This window comes from Seriola dumerili, unplaced genomic scaffold (assembly GCF_002260705.1).
Source record: "Seriola dumerili isolate Sdu_G_001 unplaced genomic scaffold, Sdu_1.0 BDQW01000242.1, whole genome shotgun sequence".
NCBI lineage: Eukaryota > Metazoa > Chordata > Actinopteri > Carangiformes > Carangidae > Seriola > Seriola dumerili.
The window spans coordinates 1,556,021-1,575,592 of NW_019174497.1; the positions used below are offsets into that span (position 1 = coordinate 1,556,021).

The following is a 19,572-nucleotide window of genomic DNA, read 5'->3' on the forward strand; positions in this document are numbered from 1 at the left end:
TTGTACTGCATTATTGTACTGAGGCCCTCTGCTGCATTCATGTGGCTGTTCCTTAACATCGCAATCTGGAGAGAGCGGCTCCACATCCGATCTGGCTTGTTTCCGTCTGTTCCTTCTCACTCTGTGTCTTTGATCAGCCTTGTGATCGAGCCAAGGTTGTGTAGCTACAAATCTGATCGTCATCGTCAGTGTTTTTTCTAATGAAGAATCAAAGTCTAGCGTTGTCTGTTCTGTTCTTTTCATCAGTCAGCGGATTGTGGATCTCTAGCCTGCAGCAGCGCTGAAGGCTCAGTCTGAGTCTGTTTCTGCAACGTCAGATAAAACCCTGCCAGCCTTTTAAACCGCTTGTCTGTAATAATCAGGATTTCTGGACTGTTATTTGATTCTATTGCATTTGATTCTATTGTCTCTTTTTACTTCCAGCTAACTCTGCTCTGTTCTGTATCCGTACCTATGAAAAATTCATTCCCAACTAAAAGTGCTATCTACCCTGCTCTTCTTTCTGTAATTGTAGGTGTCATTGTCCAGTTTTCTACCAACAATGGTGTCCAGTGGCAGTTCCTAAGGGAGCTGGACTTTAGTTCCTTCCTGGAGCCCCAAGTGGTGACCATTGAGCTGCCACCTGCAGCCAAAACCCCCTACACGGTATTTCGATGGTGGCAGCCACAGCAGGGTAAGTGCATGATTAGGGCGGACAATACTACAGAAAAGTACATAAAAAATAATTTTAAAATATCATGTTACTGTATCTCTTTGATAACACAGCTTTAATTTTGTTTTTCATTTTTGCTTGTTTCTCTCCATCCTTGTAGGGAAACACTCTGCCCAGTGGGCTCTGGATGATGTCTTGATTGGTATGAATGACAGCTCCAGAACAGGTTTTCATGACAAGTTTGATGGCACAACCCCTCTGAGACACAATTGGTACCGCATTCAGGGTGGAGAGGTGACTGTGGACTGTTTGTCTCTGGACACAGCACTTACCTTCAACTCTGAGGCCATTGATAGTGAGTCACACAAACACATTACTGTTCATAAACACAGACACTTGGAGACAAGGGTTTAAGGCTACAGGATTGTCATTTTTAACTCCAAGAATGGCGAGTACATTGTGTGCACGGAAAGTAAAGGAGTAACTCGACACTCCCTCAACAATCAGTGTCAAGTGGTCCCTAAGTAAGACACTTAACACCTGACTGCTTAAGTGAATCTGCTGCATTTGTAGTGAGCACCTGAATGTGCTGAAGTGAATGAATGCAAAGCGGGATGTTACCTCAAAACAGCAGGACAGCTCAGTTGATTTTGCATGATGGGAAAAAAAGGTAATATATATATATATATATATATATGTGTGTGTGTGTGTGTGTGTGTGTGTGTGTCTGTGTATATATATATATATATATATATATATATATATATACACATGCTTAGACACATCTGATATACCACACACACATACTGTGTATCCCCACACACTCACACTCAAACAAACCACATAAGTGGTTGTACGGGGACATCACAGTATTACACACACAACAGACTGAAATTGAATCGCCCATTTACTGTGGTGCAGTGGGTCCTGCATTATTAATGAGAGCAAACCTGATTGAACATCCTGCCTCTTATTTATGCCTGCATCAAGCTGTGAGCAGATTTACTTTGCACAAATATTACATTACAACTGGGCCCATTCATTAAGTGTGCAAAGCAAGAGCAATTTGGCAACACATCTATAAACATAAAGCTCCCGTGTGCCTCTATGAACACATACAGTAATGATTGTCTTACTCGGAGGCTTTTCTCATATGTGCTGAAACATGCACACATTTCACACATAACTCAACAGTATTCATTCAAGGCCATATTTGCATTTGCATTTGGACTTGTATTAACTTTGTTTTTTTGGTGAACACTTTTCATTTTGTGTAGCACTGATGTGGAAATTAAACAATGTAAATACAGAGAATGACATTAATTATAATATGATAATCAGGTTATAGTAAATGCCTACAAATGTAATGTTGCCTTCACACTGTATCTACAGAGAAGCCAAGGTATGCAGAGAGCTGGGACTTTGAAGTGTCAGGCTCATCATTCCTGCAGTTTGAGCTGAGTATGGGATGTAGTAAGTCCACTTCCTTCTCCCATGGCGTGCGGCTGGAGTACTCCACAGACTGTGGTCGTCACTGGTCTCTCATCACGCCAGAGTGTGTGCCCCCAGCTATCGGCTGTGCTGGTTATACTCAAAGTTCCATCTATACGTCAACCCAGTACAAACACTGGAGAAGGATCACCGTCTACCTGCCCAGTGCTGCTAAGTATGTGTTTTTGAACTTTTATACCCAAAATCAGTGGGCAGTGTTTGCTCAAAGTGCAGAAACTCCTCAACCTACTTATCTTTGTAACTTGCCGTTGAATCCCTCAGTTCCCCCAGAACTCGGTTCCGATGGATCCAGACCCACTTCACCCCAGGGGCAGAAGGATGGGCTCTAGATAACGTGTTACTTGCCCCTGGATGCCCCTGGATGTGCTCTGGACATGGTCTGTGTGACAACGGACATTGTGTGTAAGTAAAACTCTCTTTAATGCACAAAAGATGAATTTTAATCTTTGGTCATATTTACATTTATTTTCTGCCTACATGTTAATGTTACTTACCATTACTTTTTCTCCCTTTCTCACACAGGTGTGACAAGGGTTATGGAGGGGCACACTGCGTGCCTTTGGCACCTTTGCCATCTGTACTGAGAGAGGACTTTAATGAGAACCTGCAGCAGGAGACCTGGCCTGAGGTGTATGGAGCAGAGAGGGGAACTCTGAGTGGAGAGCCGCTTAAATCTGGCACTGCCCTTATCTTCAAAGGGGTAGGGGTCCTACCTATTATGCAAAGAACATCTAGAACAATAATAATTCTGTTAAATCACTGCTTGAAATATCTAGATCAATCACCAACAATCTGTTTGCAGGATGGTCTGCGAATGATAGTGTCAAGGGATCTGGACTGCACAAACACTCTCTATATCCAGTTCTCCTTCAAATTCATCACTAAAGGTCCTACATAACTCATTTTTTATCTTCTTTGTATAGCTGTATTTTTATGTGACAGTGTTTAAGATTGTGGGTTTTTTTCAAGTATTGGTGTAATGCTTCATCTTTGGGGCTTTTGTAGGTGTCCCAGAGCGCTCCCACTCCGTGCTGCTGCAGTACTCAGTGAATGGAGGCATCAGCTGGCTGCTGTTGGACGAGTTTTACTTTCCAGCTTCCACAGACACTCTGTTCCTCCACCTGCCACTGCCAGCCAGCGCTCAGACCAATGCCACCCGCTTCAGACTCTGGCAGCCTTACAACAGTGGTGAGTGGACAGACTGTGGGAAAGTACAATAAACTATTTACATCTCATTTTTTCTCTTTGTTTACTTTTCTTTCATCTCATCTTTCCTGAACTGTCTTCCTCCTAATTTCTCTCTCCCTTTTTCTTTCTACCTATCTCTTTTCATCTTTCCAAACACTTGTATGGTCAGATTTGCACTTTCCCACACACACAACCATCTTTAGGCCATGTCAATGGTCAATGTGTAATGATCTCCACAATATTATGCCCTTTAGGTAAGAAAGAGGAGGTGTGGGTGATAGATGACCTAATCATTGATGGCAGCTCCTTACACAACCCACCAGTGGTGATCGACAGCTTTGAGGAAGGCCCCAATGATTCCAACTGGCTGTTCTTTCCCGGGGGAAACACTGGCCTCTACTGCCCCTACCAAAAGACTGGCCTGTATGGAAAACAAACACTTAACTTTGCATTTTGACAGTGATGGTGTCTTGTTTTGCATATTTAGTTTTTACATCATCTAAGAGTCCAACAATGATAAAATTTGCAAAACAATCCCGTGTGTGTCTGTGTGTGTGTGTGTGTGTGTTTGTGTGTCTGTGTGTGTCTGTGTGTGTTGTGTGTGTGACTGGTGCAGGGAGGAGGATGAGTCAGCCCTGGTGTTCGTCTCCAGTGAGCTTGGAGAGCACTCTGTTACCACCAGGGACATTGACGTAAATGAGAACACTATCATCCAGTTTGAGGTACACAGCCTTGATGACTTCTTTTCCAAAGCAACAATCAAAATACTCACTCATTTAAGATAAATTATAAATTATGGTTCATCATCTTTGCTGTTGTCATGTGTATTTATGTCTCCAGATTAATGTGGGCTGCACAGCTGAGAGCTCCTCTGCCCACCCAGTGCGTCTTGAGTTCTCACGGGACTTTGGTGCCACGTGGCACCTTCTGGTGCCCCTGTGTGCTGGTGGGCCACAGCCGTCCTCACTGTGCTCCACAGAGCTCCACCCTGCAAGCATCTATTTCCCTGGTACAACTCAGGGCTGGAGGAGGGAGGTTATTCACTTTGGCAAGCTTCGTCTCTGTGGGTAAGAACTGGATACATCCTGTACAGTGCATAGGCAAAAGAAAAACAAGGGGAAACCTTTGAGGACACTTTTTAAATCTTTTGATATGCTAATATGATAACTTATTTATTTCTCTCTCTCTAATCTTTGTATTTTAACCTCCATAAAGGTCTGTGAGGTTCCGTTGGTACCAAGGTTTCTTCTCAACTGGTTCTTCTCCTCCAACATGGGCACTAGACAATGTCTACATAGGCCCGCAGTGCCAGGACATGTGTAATGGCCACGGGGCCTGTGTTGGTGGCACCCACTGTGTGTGTGACCCCGGCTTATCTGGATCTGACTGTTCTGTGTCTGACGCCCCCAACCCCGACTTCCTCAAGGAGGACTTTGAAGGTACTCCAACATGCAGGTGCACACAAACAGCCACCAGGAAGTAGTTTATAAGGAATGTATACAGTATATATTATTGCATTCGATAGATCTCCATCTGTGCAGTATTTATTGATCAGTCAGAATTATCAGAAATCCTATTCTGTTTTTTTTTTAAATATATTATTATTATTATTATTATTATTATTATTATTACAGAGTTATTAGTGTTCGAATTATTGCGGTTGTGTACACAATGCCTTAATGCGGATGTTTTCATTCATATTTTTAAAGCATTTTATAATGTCATTTTGAGCATTGTGTAGTAAATAAAGGTTCTATTCAGACTTCAGTTTTCCACAGTATATGATGGATTTATGATTGTGTGTTTACTGTTTTGTTGGTTTCTTTGTGTGTGTTTGTGTATGTACTTGTGACTTGAGGGGGAGCTGTAGATGCTGAGCGTTTTAGACTTCTTAGCGGCGGTAAACCATCCAGGAAGTGTGGTATCATGTCAAGCGGGAACCACCTGTTCTTCAGCGAGGACGGCCTGCGCATGTTGGTCACCAATGACATGGACCTGTCAAATGCCAGGTATACCTACTGCTATCCACACAAAGAAAATCACTCACCAGCTTCATAAAAATACACCATCAAAATGTTGTTGTTGTGATCTCATGTGTTAATGCTCGTACTCTGTAGGTTTGTTCAGTTCTTCCTGCGTCTCGGCTGTGGTAAGGCAGCTCCAGACCCTCGCTCCCAGCCTGTTTTGCTGCAGTTCTCTGTGGACGGAGGTCTCACCTGGGGACTTCTCCAGGAATTTCTCTTCAGCAACAGCAGTAATCAGGCTCGCTTGGTGGCCCTGGAGATCCCGCTGCGTGCCCGCACACCTTCCACTCGCCTCCGCTGGTGGCAGCCCTCTGAGAACGGACACTTTTACAGTCCATGGGTCATTGACCAGGTACAGTAAGATAGGAACCATTCATCCATCCATCCATACATACATAAGGCTTTTAATAATTTTCTGTCAATGCAAACAGTCACGCAAACATTCTTTCATTTTTTTAATTCCTCTGACCAATCCCATGTGAATTTAGTTTCCTAGTTTCTCTGCCTTCTTTGTATTAACTATGCAATGTCTCTTTTGTTTCCTAGGTGGTGGTAGGTGGCAGTGCCAGTGGCTGGGGACCTCTGGAAGATGATTTCTCTTCAATTGATGGTCGCTCATGGCTTCTTCACCCTGGAGGAACCCGAATGCCTGTTTGTGGCTCTGATGGACCTGCGTTTGCATTCATAGAGAAGTCCAACACTCGTTATGCTGTTACCACTGACATCAGCTTGGGTCAAGATGCCTTCATCCAGTTTGAGTTTTCTGCCTCCTGCTCTGTCACCAACTCCTGCTACTGTAAGCAATAAGAAGTCAGAATAGAGCGTGATTACAGTCTGCATGAAAAGATTTGCCATCTTAAATTAGATATTAATACTGACATGAAAGAAGTCCTCACATTCTACATTTAGGCTTTAGATTGTCAAGCCATATATGTTTATTTGCAGATTCATGACTATACATATTGTCAATAAGTTTTTCTCTTCTTTCTGTGCAGCTGTAGAGTTGGAGTATTCTCTGGATCTGGGTCTGAACTGGCAGCCTGTGGTCAGAGACTGTTTGCCTACAAGCCCTGACTGCTCTTCCTACACCCTACAGAGGCTGCTGGTTTCTGACACATACAACAAGTGGGGACGCGTTACCCTGCCTATACCATCATATGTCAGGTCAGCACTGCCCTGTACTACTCAGACACATGGACACTTATGTAGCCTATAACATATCCTGATTCTACAGTATATTCCAATTTTTAAAAAGTCGTAGCCATAAGTAGCCATGTTGTAGTGGCTCCTATGCAAACATTTAGACTACATTACAGTCTGATACAAATTACTAAGTACAATGTCAGGGTTTACAGTTTAGGTCCTTCTGTGACTTTAATTTATGTCTTTAGGTCTCCAGCCACAAGATTCCGTTGGTTCCAGCAGGCTCCCTTTGACAAGCAGCAGACCTGGGCTCTGGATAACCTCTACATCGGAGATGGCTGCCCAGATATGTGCTCTGGACATGGCCGCTGCCAGCAGAGCTCCTGTGTGTAAGTAATGGCCATTTGTAGCCGTATTCTGATTGGTTGATACAGATTGCTGCAAATCAACCAATCAGAACGTGGCTACAAACTCACCAATCAGAATAAGGCTATAAACCGAGCAACCAGAACTCTGTCACAAATTGACCAATCAGAACGCGGCTACAAATCAATTAATCAGAATAAGGCTATACTTGTGAGCACAATATCTCTGGAACTCCCCAAGGGAATCCCTTCAAATTTGGCAGAAACTTCACTCAAGGATGAACTGATTAGATTTTGGTGGTCAAAGGTCAAGGTAAAGGTCACTATGACAGTTTTACACAAATGGTTAATACTTGATCTGACTCTTGGGGATGTAACCTGTAGCTAGTCTGAGTGGCGTAGACATACAACTCTCAGGCAGTAATTGTAGTTTATTGTGTTGTATTGTTTGAACATTATGTTTATATTTGATCATGTAAAGCCATTTATTTATTGTATTGGAAAATTATAGTCAATAAACCAACTAACTAAATTCAACTTGATGGCCAGTTTGTCTTTGAATATGATTATGTGCGTCTGACTCCACCGTCATTCCTAGGTGCGACCCAGAGTGGGGTGGAGAGTACTGTGACGAGCCTGTGGTTCCTCTGCCCTCCCAGCTGAAGGACAGCTTCAGTCGAGCTCCCTCACTCAGCCACTGGCACGTATTAACTGGTGGAAAACTCAGCACTGTGTGCGGAGCTGTGGCCTCTGGGGCTGCTCTGCACTTCAGTGGTGTAAGTATACGTCTACATTTATTGTTCGATTCTTATTTATTCTCACCTTTGTTCCTTCTTTCTTTTTCACTGAAAGAATAAGATTGGAATGTGATGCCATGTTCCTCTCACCTTTTCTCCTTTTTTGAAATTCTCTGGTCATTTTGTTCTCCAGTGGATCATGATGTCTCCATGTAAACATGAGCTATGCATTAACCAGCCTTATACTCATACTAGGTAGGGAGTGAATAACTTACTTCTGCAATAAAGACTGCAAAAGCACTGACCTGAGCTGATGTACTGGGGCAAATAGATGATACAGAGATAGTTTGAAGAGCTAGACATCTAACGACATCTGAAACATGTTGCTTCAAGTATTAATCTGTTGACTAAAAGACCACTAAGTAAGTAGCTGTCAGCCTTTATGTGCAGCTTAACCTTTCCCGGGGCACTTACTGTAGGGCTGTATTGCAAATGGATACCTATTGACAGGCTGATATTAATGTGGAAAGACACACTGCCAGAAAGGCCTCTTAAGACTGGTCATTTAGGTCTAGTAATAGGCTGTATCAACATAAATTATCAGTCTTGTCAAAGGTCAAACCTTACCCACTATATAAATACGTAAGTCAGTTCTATTATTCTGGTTATGTTCTGGTAATGTTGTCTGTAATAAAAAAGAAAACTAGAGATCATGTTTGAAACTTTTGGATCTGTTTTTAGAGGAATGATTAATAGAGAAATATAAAGAGAGACCAGAGACTGATGGACAGGCATCCATCCATCACAGGCCTATACTAGCTGAGCCCCCGACTGACATTTCTCTTATGTGCCTGTGCACAGAGTTGCAGCCGCCAGCTGGTGACAGTGGACCTGAATCTGACCAACGCTGAGTTCATTCAGTTCTACTTTATGTATGGCTGCATGATCCCACCTAGCAACCGCAACCAGGGTGTGCTTCTGGAGTACAGTTTGAATGGAGGAATCAACTGGCACCTCCTGACTGAGATCTTCTATGATCTGTACACCAAGCCTGGGTGAGTTTTTTCACCTGCCACACATGGACATAGCGACTTGCATACAACTGAGTGAACAGTGAACCAGAATATCTGATACTTTCTTGCCTGTGTTCAGGTTTGTGAATGTGCTGCTGCCCCCTGCTGCCCGGCAGGAAGGGGTGCGTGTGCGTTGGTGGCAGCCACAGCATGAGGGAGCAGACCACAGTGATTGGGCTCTGGATAACGTCCTTATTGCAGGCTCAGATCCACGAGCACAAATATCCGACACATTTGGAGGGGTGGCACTGCCCAACCACGAGAGAGCTCCTGCTGATGGGACCGCAGGGAGGATAGGTCAACTGAATGAGCAGGAGGAAACACCCATTGGTACATCAAAAATTGGACCAGGGACCTAAATCAATGCCACAACTAAACAAGTTTCTAATAATTGCTTCTCTCTTTCTATGTTTCTCTCTCTCTCTTTATTCTCAGTGAGTGATCACTGGTTGTTCTCAGAGGACTGCTCCGTGCAGCGCTTCTGCGGCTCTCCTGATGGGGTGATGGTGTGTGGAAATGCTGATGGGAGAGAGGTGTATGCTGTCACACATGATATTATTCCTGACAAGGGCTGGGTCATGCAGTTCAAGGTAACTAAAACAAACCTAAAAAAAACACATATTTGTTCTTTCATTATGTAACAAGTTCATTGTTGTGTAAATTTACTTTGGTAATATAACCATATGTTATCAATATCCGTGTGTTGATTTAGATTGCAGTAGGCTGCAGTGTGCCAGAACGTCATGCAGACCGGCAGGTTCATGTCCAGTACTCAGCTGATTTCGGAGTGACCTGGAAGTACCTGGTGCCCCAGTGCCTGCCTGCTGACCCCCGCTGTGGCGGTCAGGTCTCACAGCCGTCAGTCTTCTTCCCTGCTGAAGGCTGGAAGAGGGCAGTCTATCCCCTGCCTGACAGCCTTGCTGACACGTGAGTCATCCTGCCTACTCATATTTACCTCCACATGCTTTTGACAAAACATAGAGTCCTGCTTCATATTTAATGTTACCACCATTACATGCTTGACTTTAATTATTGATAGATCAAATTATTGTCACGATATAAAATATTAAAACCACTGTCATATAAAACATGAAAATGGCATGCAGTGTTGTTTGACTAACCTGTCCTGTCTGTTCCTCAGTGCGGTGCGGTTCCGTTTTTTCCAGCAGCACTCAGATATTCAGTGGGGTGTGGAGAACTTTTACATCGGGCCAGCATGTGACAGCCACTGTGGGGGACATGGGGATTGTCTGGATCAACGCTGTCTCTGCGACCCAGGATTCACTGGACCAAACTGCTACGCCAGCACTGCTCTTAAGGTGGATTGATCAGTTTTTATGTATATTCTAGTGTCAAACGCAGAAAATGATGATTAGATGTTATCTGTTTGAGATATCCATGATTTAGATTCTGTGCTGTTTTTCTGTAGGCATCTCTGAAGGAGCGTTTTGACTGGGAAGGGGCAGCAGGACCTCAGTGGCAGGTGCTGGAGGGCGGCAGGCCCTGTACAGACTGCGGTGTGTTAGTAGAGGGGACTGCCCTGTACTTTGGAGGGGCTGATGCAAGACAGGCTGTCACTGCTGATCTGGACCTCCGTGGAGCCAAGTCAGTACTCAACTTCTGTTGGACATTCCCAGACACAGGCATTTTCTACCTGGCTTTAAATATTGTGCTTTAAATACAATGCATTATAAACTGCATGCTTTTTGGATAGGTTTGTGGAGTACTGGGCCAGGATTGGAAGTGAAGATAACATGACCATGTGCCATCGTCCAACATGTCGCAGAGAGGGAGTGCTGCTGGATTACTCTACTGATGGAGGTGGACTAACAACATGCATTTTTATTTTTAATCGTCTTTTTCTTTTTTCTTTCATTTTCTCATTCTGTCAATATTGGTTCCTCAGGTGTTTCCTGGACGCTGTTGCATGAGATGGACTATCTAAAGTATGTGTCAGTGAGGAGAGACTACATTGTTCTCCCAGAGGGAGCTCTGACCAATGCCACTCGCCTGCGTTGGTGGCAGCCATTTACCATTTCCTCTGGCCTGGCCACCCCCAGCCTGGAAAGAGCCCAGTGGGCTATAGATAACATCTTGGTGGGGGGCTCAGACATCAACCCATCAACCCTGCTTGACACCTTTGATGATGGTGAGTTTGTCTGTGCTGATGTAATCAATGCCCAACAACTAAATTAATATTTTGGAAATCATTGTGATTTTTCCGCCTCTTCTGGTTTGTTTCTTTGCCTTTCACCAGAGGGTGTTTCTCATGAGGAAAGCTGGAGTTTCTACCCTAATGCTGTACGCACAGCTGGCTTCTGTGGAAACCCATCATTCCACTTGTATTGGCCAAACAAGAACCAAGACAGGACACACAACATCCTGGCCACTCGAGAGCTCATAGTGCAGCCTGGCTATGTTCTACAATTCAAGGTACAGTACTGCCAGAGGGCGACGTAAGTTAATTAACAACTGTCATTTGTCTTGGACACTGTGGCTTCAGTTCTTAATACCTCTCTCCCTGTTGCAGATCGTTGTTGGGTGTGAGGCAGACACCTGTGAAGACCATCATTCTGTCCTGCTGCAGTACAGGAAGGACGCAAGGTAAAAAAAAAACAAGGAGAGGCATACTTAAAGTTTGCTATATTCACTTAAAACGTGATAACATGTCATTATTTTGTTCACAGCTTGTGTCCACTGCCTCCAGTGATTGTGGGTTGATGAAAACACTTTCACACAGTGATAAAACAAATGCCTGCAATATACTGTCAAGCCTCATTTTGTTATTTGATGGTCTCTCTTTCCAATACAGTGGTTAACAGCCAAATTGTAGCTAATGCAGAAATATTTTTACAGCCGTGATGGAAATACCCATCGACTGACTGACGAGCTGTTGTCTTTGTAACCAACAGTCTGGGATCATAGACCTGAATGATACACATAGCTGACCTGACAACCAGTCAGAGCAGGCGGTGCCATGACATGACCTTATCAATGTTAAATGTCAGAATCAAACAGCAATAGCTTCAGTCTGTGTAAAGATTATTACCATTTTAGGAATATTACCGGTTCAAGATTACTTGACATGTTTATTTTGTTCATCGGATGCATTTTGCACGGACTGTTTTCAGATCTCAGTCTTTCCCATTAGGTCTGACTCGTGGCAGCTGGTACAGTCAGAGTGCCTCCCCTCGTCAGTCAACAACGTGGGCTGCTCCCCTTTCCAGTTCCATGAGTCCACAATCTACAGTCCAGTCAACAGCTCAGCATGGACAAGGGTCACTGTCCAGCTGCCAGACCATGTCTCCTCAGGGTAGGAGCACATACTTAGTTCCTTGGTCAGCAGTGGAACATATCGGAGCTCTTGTCTCATTTTTGTTTTGTCTCAATTCATATATTTACACAGATGTGCAGAATAATGGGCAACAGTTACAGTTCTGTTGCAGTGCCTTTTATGATTTGTTGTATGTTTCCAGGGCTACCCAGTTCCGCTGGATTCAGAAGGAGGGAACAGGAGAGCGGCAGAGCTGGGGAGTGGACCATGTTTATATTGGAGAGGCCTGCCCGGGGCTCTGCAGCGGCCACGGCTACTGTACAAGTGGAGTGGTCTGCATCTGTGATGAGGGACACCATGGTGGGCCACAAACAGCGTATTACATTCAAACTGCTAAATACACACACACTGTTTTATCGTTTATACTTTTCAGCAAAGATGTTGGATTGGGGTATTTTTGTGTTTATGCTCTTACTTCACAAAGAGTGTAATCTTCATTCTCCCAGTTTCATCACCTCCCCTCTTCTCACCTGAACAGGTGACGACTGCTCCCTCTCCAGCAGCGACCTGCCCAGCTCAATCAAGGACAACTTTGAGTCCGGCAGCGTGTCTCAGGAGAGCTGGCAGCTGATCCAGGGTGGCGGAGTAGGCAGCGGCTGTGGGCAGCTGTCACCGCATGCCCACGGAGACTCACTCTACTTCAATGGCTGTAAGATGAGGCAGGCAGTTACTAAACCGCTGGACCTCACTAGAGCCAGGTACAGGTACAACCAAAACATACTGTACATAAACTAATTATGTAAACACCTGCCTTCCTCGCAGCTATGGCAAATTATCTGTCATATCAAGTTTAGTGTTTTATTTCTTTAACCTCTCCTTTGCCTTCCTTCTCTGTCTCCTTGCAGTAAGATCATGTTTGTGCTGCAGATTGGCAGTGTGGCACAGACAGACAGCTGTAACATAGCTCTGGATCAGGCCGATACAGTAGACAGAGCCGTGCTGCTGCAGTACAGTGTCAACAATGGAGTCAGCTGGCATGTAATTGCCCAGCACCAGCCCAAAGACTTCATAAAGGCGCAGAGAGTCTCCTACAACATTCCACTGTGAGTGATGCATAGAGACACTCAGTTTAAATTGTACAGTCATCTAATGAGGCACCCTTTATAAAGGCTTTTAAGTTGGCATTTAAACATCAGTAAATGTTTTACTATTAGTGTATAAATGTTAGTAAATCATTAATAAAGGGTAATGGATAATGGATAATAATTTTCCCAGAAAGGAAGTAGTCAAACAGCCCATTGGAGGGGGTTTTCCTGATGAACAAACCAGCTAGCTAAAATGACAAAGTGTCACCCTGGAGGAGGATAAACACCACAGAGAGATTTTTCACAACATGGAAACCCAACGGTTGCTCCTAGTAATGGCTTATAACTGATCCATAAATCTGTTTTCAAAGTTTTCATTTACAGCTTTTATAAAGGGTGCCTTATTAGTAAGTACTACTGTGTAAACCAGTGTGGAAAACTTTATTAGGCTGCTTTGAAGCTACAACAGTATAACCACTGACATATGTGTTGACCTTTGCTGACCCTACAATGTTTCCATGGTCTCTCCAGAGAGGCGAGGGTTAAAGGGGTGATGCTGCGATGGTGGCAGCCGCGTCACGATGGTGCAGGACATGACCAGTGGGCGTTGGACCATGTGGAAGTAGTTCTGTGAGTACCCAATTCCCAGCCAGCCCCCGGCCCCCCAGACTGGCCCCCAACAGAGCCCTGATCTGCCCCTGTCTCTACCTCTGCCTCAGACTCACCTGTAAAAATGATCCCCTCTACTCCTCACAAACACAGAGATACAGTATACGCATAGAAATAATGTAAGCACGTCTACATGCGTGCTGCTTACCTCCTACAACAAAACCTATCAGCACTCACTTGTTATAAATGCTCATCACAGCTTCTGATGGCAAGCAGAGTAGAAAAATGCCTGCAGTGTGCTTGTGGAGGGTTCTGTTTGTGGATGGCTGTTCTGTGTACGACAGATCAACTCCTGCTGTCAAATCGTCATATTTTCAGTGTCTTGTAGAACCCATGCATCTCCCAGAAATACAATTTGTCAAGAATTTATGTATTTTTCCTTTGAAATGACTAAATGGTGTTAATATGTTTTAAATCATGTCACATGAATAACCTTAAAATATCTTAGAGAGAGTTAAATTAAACAACTGAGGTCATAAATTCCAACATTGTTCAAAATGTTGCCATTTGTTTTTTTGCCGAAGCACTCATTAGATGTGAAGCACCCATTCACTTACCCATTTACAGTATTCACCCATTTGTAGTTAGCCCATCTGCGAGTTGCCCTTGTGGCCATTATAAGGCGTGGCAGAGAACGCTGAACCAGGATCATATACAATACAGAACACTGATGGTGGCTTCACATCTCTGACAATGTGTCCTTGTTCTACTGTGAAGTCAGCGTTTGGTTTTGTGTTTTTTCACATCCATTTCATGCAAACGTTGTCCGAGATTTCTTTCTACAGGGAATAAAAATGTTCTTACAGATTCTTAAATTTGATTTGATGGAACTTGCAAACACTCTGCACTGATTCATTGATTGTTTCTCTCTTTCTTTTTTCCTCCTTTTTACATTCATGTTTAGTCTGTAGCCTGCGTCAATAAACATTTTCTCCACGGGCAAGTCAGTTCCAGCTTTCATATAGAGATTAAAAGAGGCAAAACTGGAGATTCTGCAGGGCACTGAAGATATCATGAAGATGGTCTATACTCAGCTAGCATATTCTTAACATGGCAATATCATCAAGCATTTTGAATGCATTCTCTGCATGTTGCTGTGGGTATCAGAGCAATGTTCCCTGTGATGTGGGTGCTTATTGTTCATTTAGATGCATACCCAATGCATTTCAAATGCTGCATACAACAGTCATGTAAGGCACTCTGATATTTCATGCACAGTCGCGTGCACACACACACACACACACACACACACACACACAAACACACATAAACATACATCTATGCCTAACCTGAGCTGTCCCTGGTCTACGTGGCCGTGACCTGTCCCACTCCCTCCCTCGCACCTGCACGGTTTTCAACAGTGTCTGCTGAAAAGAGTAACCGTGATCCTCACACTTTGCTCTGTTGTTTATTTCTCTCTGTTCACCACTCCTCCACTCCTTCACACATTCTTCCTGTCACTCCTACTCCTGCTCAATCTTTTCTTTTGTGCCACGTGCCTTTCCTCCCTGCTGCTTAATGTCACTGACGTCTTTGATCATGTGGTCATGCTCACTCCTCTGCCTGTGCCGCATTGTATCCTACCTTACGTCATCATCATCATCATCCTCCTCCTCCTCCTCCTCCTCCTCCTCCTCCTCCTTTCCTTACTTTCTTCCTTCTTTCTGTCTTTCCTTCCTCAAATCTCTTTCCCTCTCTCTCTCTTTCTTTTCCCATTCTGGCATACAACGGATGGATTACTGCTATATATCTTGGTCTCTGTCTTCACCTCTACCTGTGTTTTTTTCTCACCTTCTCTTCATCTTTGTTACTTTTCTTTGCTGTCTATCACTCACTCTTCACCAACTACTCTTCTGCTTTTCATTCTTCTTTCATATTCTCTTTTTTCCTCATTGTCTCTGTCTTCCCACTAACAATCACTTCTTCTTTGAAACTCTGACTATCTTTCTACCTCTCCTCTCTTCTCCCTTCTCCCCACTTTGGGCCCCTGCCTCCCCAGGCCGGGGCTCCTACCCCCCCAGACCTTTCTGCGAGACAGCAGTCCCCTCCTCCTGCCTCTCCCCTCTCGCGCTCTAACCTCTGCTCTCTTCTGTATTCTGCTCCCTCTGGCATGGCTGTAGTGTCAGGTAAGTTATCCGCCTCTTCCTGAATGCAGCCCCTCCCTCACCCTCCTCCCAGCCCTTTCTTCTCCCTCTTACACTACGCACATCCTCCCTCGATTTCACTGAAACACCCCTCCTCATTATCACCACAGTCATCTCCATGCCCTGGCCTTATCTCGAGCACCAGGCAGGTCAACAAGCCGACCAGCTGCTCACAGTGCCCAGGTGGAAGCTCGCTGATAAAATGATCCAACACAAATAGCTTAAGAGACAGCTCTCAGGGCAGAAAACAAAACTACATTCACAATATAACAAGAGTAGTGAAATTCTGACAGGTGGTGGCACATTTGTTATTTGTCAAATTTGATTTATGACATCACATCCCCTAAAACAGTTCAACACAATGTCACCAGATGAGAACAGATTCCTGTGAAATGGCTTTGATTTCGAATGTGCAGTTTACACAGTCCTTGGGGCATTTTTTCACGAATGTCAGTGGTACTGTGTTTGTGTGTATATGTGTGATGTAATCCATCACTATAGCTGTTTCTGTTTGTTTTGTTCTGGCTACTACCTCTGCTACAGGCTGTTCTAGTGTTCTTGACCTAGCTGCTACTTTACAAGCCGACACATACAATTCAGTGATCCTACGTGAAACAGATGACTGTTTGTGGGTCCAGGATGTATCTCACTCAAGCCCAAGCACAAACGGGGCTTCTTTTTCCCATTCATACATCAACATCAGTTGCAATGCAGGGCATCTTGCACCATTGATTACAAATGAGGGCATATTTGGCCATCATCCAACTAACCTCCTCCATCCAGCTCCTTGCATGGCTTTGTGGACCGACTGTTGCGACAGCTCTCCATCCTTTTTCCACTCATGGCTGTCTGTCTGTATGAGGACAACAACACATGACTCTGAGCCAGGAGCTCCCTCCTCGCTGTCCCTCCGATTTCTGACCATAAGTCAGAAACACACACACGCACAAACATAAGCAGTTAACCAGCCATCCCTGCCATCCACCTTCACAGTTCCACCTTCACAGCCATCACACACGCGCACACCATCCCCACCCCCTCCCCCACCGTCCTTATTCCCCCTGCTTCGCAGAGGCCCCTGCCTGCCCTGGCTGCACTCCTGGCTCACTGGCACCGCCCTGCTGGATGGAAGAGGCATTGAACAGGCTAAGCAAGAGCAATCTTCCGCAGCTTTTTTCTATGTTTTCTAGTTTCAAAACCACCCCTTCTCTGCTCATAACCCCGCACTTTTATGGCCTTGGTTTAGTTACTTTTCTTGTCTCCAAGTGATGGCTGTTAACTCTGACCTCAAACACTCAGTGTCAGAGTTCCTCCCTAGTATTTGTAATGGTGTGTTTGTAAATTGTGTCCCATGTCTTGTCCTGTGACATTTGGTCTGCCATTGAATACATGTAGCTAGTTCTACCACCATGTTCGCTGTCTAGGTGCCTCTCATTTGTGGAGAACATAAACAAATCTAGTTGTGTAGAGTAGCACCATCCATTCTCTGAGCCATAAGACCCATACAGGTGTTGAGTGTTTGAGGTTATAGCTGAAACATGATAAAAAAAAAAAAGCCAGCATGAACCCGGATGTGAGAGAGTACGAAAGCTGCATATGACTGTTTGCGTGTTTGTGTGCATGGATCCGAGTGTGTGCATGGGAATGTGTGGATTTTTAGTGTCCTTTTCTCGGTCACTAATGTTCACACTCCTCTTTCCCTCCCTCTTTCACCGTCTTTTGTATCCCTGCAGCACCCGTAAACAAAACTACATGATGAACTTTGCCAGACAGACCGGTGTGCGTCACTACTACAGCCGCAAGAGGCGGGCACTGCGACAGCGTGCCTAAACCCAAGCAGAAGGGATTCGCCCTCTGACCTGCCAATCACACATCGACCTGCCACGCACATCCTTTTTCTCCTGACGACATATCGCCCTGTTGAGTCCCATCCACCGGTGGATTCCAGTCAGCCTTAGACTTCCCTCACCCATATCTCCCTACTGTCTGCTAGAAACACGGGCCATCCGATCAGTTTACGCCAGCCAATCAAGGCTTTCCCAACCACACGGGTCGGCGGGAATGAAACTCAGAAGGAGTGAAGCGGCCATTTTGTTTACTTTTTTTCCATGGACAGTCGGGGGTTTCTAGTTGTTTTCTAATTGTTGCTGTGGTTCCTCTGATTCCTGTTCCCACCTGCGATATCCCTCCCTCTGGCTTACCTCCCCATCACTCCTCCTCCCTCTCCTCACCCTGCTTTTCCTACCACACTGTGAAATTGAGAGATAATATATCACTGCTGAACTGACCAGCCGATTGGAGAGTTGCCTCCCAGTTCCACTGAGCCGCCGGAGGGGGAGGACCACTCCACTGCCGCCAACCAGTACGCCAGGAGAAAGACCACGATGATGATACTGACCATTAAGAGGAATAACGGTGATGAAGAAGAAAAAAAAAAAAGTACTGTGTTCTTGCTGTTCTGTGTGTCTGTGGGTTCTTTTTGTGATGAGTTGACTGTGGTGTTCTGTTCATTTGTTTGTTTGTTTTCTACTAATTCATATGCTTTTAAGGGGGGAAGGGAGGGGGGTTGCTGGGTTCTGTTTCCTTTTCCTCATTTATCTGGAATGGATGTGGGCTGGGCAGATGAAGCCCGGCCTCCACAGCAAGAAGGAATGAAAGAATGATTTGCACGATGGGAAAAGGAGAAAATAAGAAAAAAATAAAGACTGAACAATAATTTTTGTTTTTTTTTAAATCATTTTTTATATATGTTGGTTCCCGAAAATACAGATATTTATGGTAAATGGTTCTTCACGTAACCTATTTAAGATGCACTGTGCGTGAAATCTGTATGTTATTTTTTAGTGTTAAGTTATTAGGCAGTTGAGTCAGGCTCTCAGACTGCATCATCTCCCCTCTTCCCTCTCATACCTCTTCTCTTGTGCTGTTTCCCCCCTTTCCATTCCCCTCTCTCTCTCTCTCTCTCTCTATCTCTATCTCTCTCTCTCTCTCTATCTCTCTGCTGATTTCTGATACCTGGAGGTGAGGCTCTATTAGTGTTGTTTTTTGAAGTCTGTGTAATATGGACCCTCTGCCCTCAGTGTAACTCCAGTATAGCAATCTCCTGTATATATATGTATATCCACTATGGGGAGACCCAGCAGCCTTATAAAAGGGAAATAAAGAACTGTCCAAACCTCATACTGTACACATTGCTTCAAATGCTCTCTTTCATTATTAAAAGACAAACCTGGCATTTGTCTATTTACTTTTCTTATTGTCAACAAGCCTCCCTTTTACTTTCCAACTTCCCTTTCGTCTGTTGCACTCCTCTAAGCGCACTGAATCCTGCCAAAGATGTACATCATCTGCTGGGGATCAGTTACAGCACCAGGATGGTGAATGTGGGACTGATTCAATAAATTGCAGTGCCTTTGTTTGTTGTGATAAGGGAACATATCAGCTGGTGCACCAGTGTGGTTCGCTTATGTGATTTCATTAGTTTTTGGACAACAATGGAGCTCCATGGCACAGAGGAATGATTTATACCAAGATAAGGAAACACAGACACCACTTGTTTGGAGGATCAGTTGATTGTTGGTTTTGGTCTTTTTTGTGAATTGTGTTGACAATAAGAAAAATACAGAATAGCCAGAATTGCCAGCCTTGTCTGGTGCATGTTGTGCGAGGGGGAGAGAAAAGTATAAAAATACAAATATATAATTTC

General features: G+C 44.3%; 1 protein-coding gene across 1 annotated transcript in view; it reads left to right on the top strand.

The window, feature by feature from the left end:
* Positions 1 to 19,014, top strand: part of reln (reelin) — a 92,243-nt gene extending 73,229 nt beyond the window's left edge. Inside the window, exons 32-65 of the mRNA XM_022756229.1 lie at positions 515 to 673; positions 813 to 1,007; positions 2,045 to 2,318; positions 2,426 to 2,566; positions 2,687 to 2,864; positions 2,967 to 3,051; positions 3,170 to 3,352; positions 3,607 to 3,775; positions 3,969 to 4,074; positions 4,193 to 4,419; positions 4,568 to 4,791; positions 5,211 to 5,361; positions 5,470 to 5,728; positions 5,923 to 6,172; positions 6,372 to 6,540; positions 6,768 to 6,908; positions 7,483 to 7,660; positions 8,483 to 8,676; positions 8,774 to 9,024; positions 9,130 to 9,284; positions 9,407 to 9,621; positions 9,836 to 10,013; positions 10,124 to 10,299; positions 10,409 to 10,515; positions 10,601 to 10,843; positions 10,952 to 11,127; positions 11,225 to 11,298; positions 11,846 to 12,007; positions 12,171 to 12,328; positions 12,507 to 12,726; positions 12,874 to 13,071; positions 13,585 to 13,683; positions 15,843 to 15,848; positions 17,600 to 19,014. Of these exons, the coding sequence (XP_022611950.1) occupies positions 515 to 673; positions 813 to 1,007; positions 2,045 to 2,318; positions 2,426 to 2,566; positions 2,687 to 2,864; positions 2,967 to 3,051; positions 3,170 to 3,352; positions 3,607 to 3,775; positions 3,969 to 4,074; positions 4,193 to 4,419; positions 4,568 to 4,791; positions 5,211 to 5,361; positions 5,470 to 5,728; positions 5,923 to 6,172; positions 6,372 to 6,540; positions 6,768 to 6,908; positions 7,483 to 7,660; positions 8,483 to 8,676; positions 8,774 to 9,024; positions 9,130 to 9,284; positions 9,407 to 9,621; positions 9,836 to 10,013; positions 10,124 to 10,299; positions 10,409 to 10,515; positions 10,601 to 10,843; positions 10,952 to 11,127; positions 11,225 to 11,298; positions 11,846 to 12,007; positions 12,171 to 12,328; positions 12,507 to 12,726; positions 12,874 to 13,071; positions 13,585 to 13,683; positions 15,843 to 15,848; positions 17,600 to 17,696 (5,798 nt within the window). The 3' untranslated portion in view covers positions 17,697 to 19,014. The remainder of the gene's footprint in view (positions 1 to 514; positions 674 to 812; positions 1,008 to 2,044; positions 2,319 to 2,425; positions 2,567 to 2,686; positions 2,865 to 2,966; positions 3,052 to 3,169; positions 3,353 to 3,606; positions 3,776 to 3,968; positions 4,075 to 4,192; positions 4,420 to 4,567; positions 4,792 to 5,210; positions 5,362 to 5,469; positions 5,729 to 5,922; positions 6,173 to 6,371; positions 6,541 to 6,767; positions 6,909 to 7,482; positions 7,661 to 8,482; positions 8,677 to 8,773; positions 9,025 to 9,129; positions 9,285 to 9,406; positions 9,622 to 9,835; positions 10,014 to 10,123; positions 10,300 to 10,408; positions 10,516 to 10,600; positions 10,844 to 10,951; positions 11,128 to 11,224; positions 11,299 to 11,845; positions 12,008 to 12,170; positions 12,329 to 12,506; positions 12,727 to 12,873; positions 13,072 to 13,584; positions 13,684 to 15,842; positions 15,849 to 17,599) is intronic.
* The last annotated feature ends 558 nt before the right edge of the window (positions 19,015 to 19,572 follow it).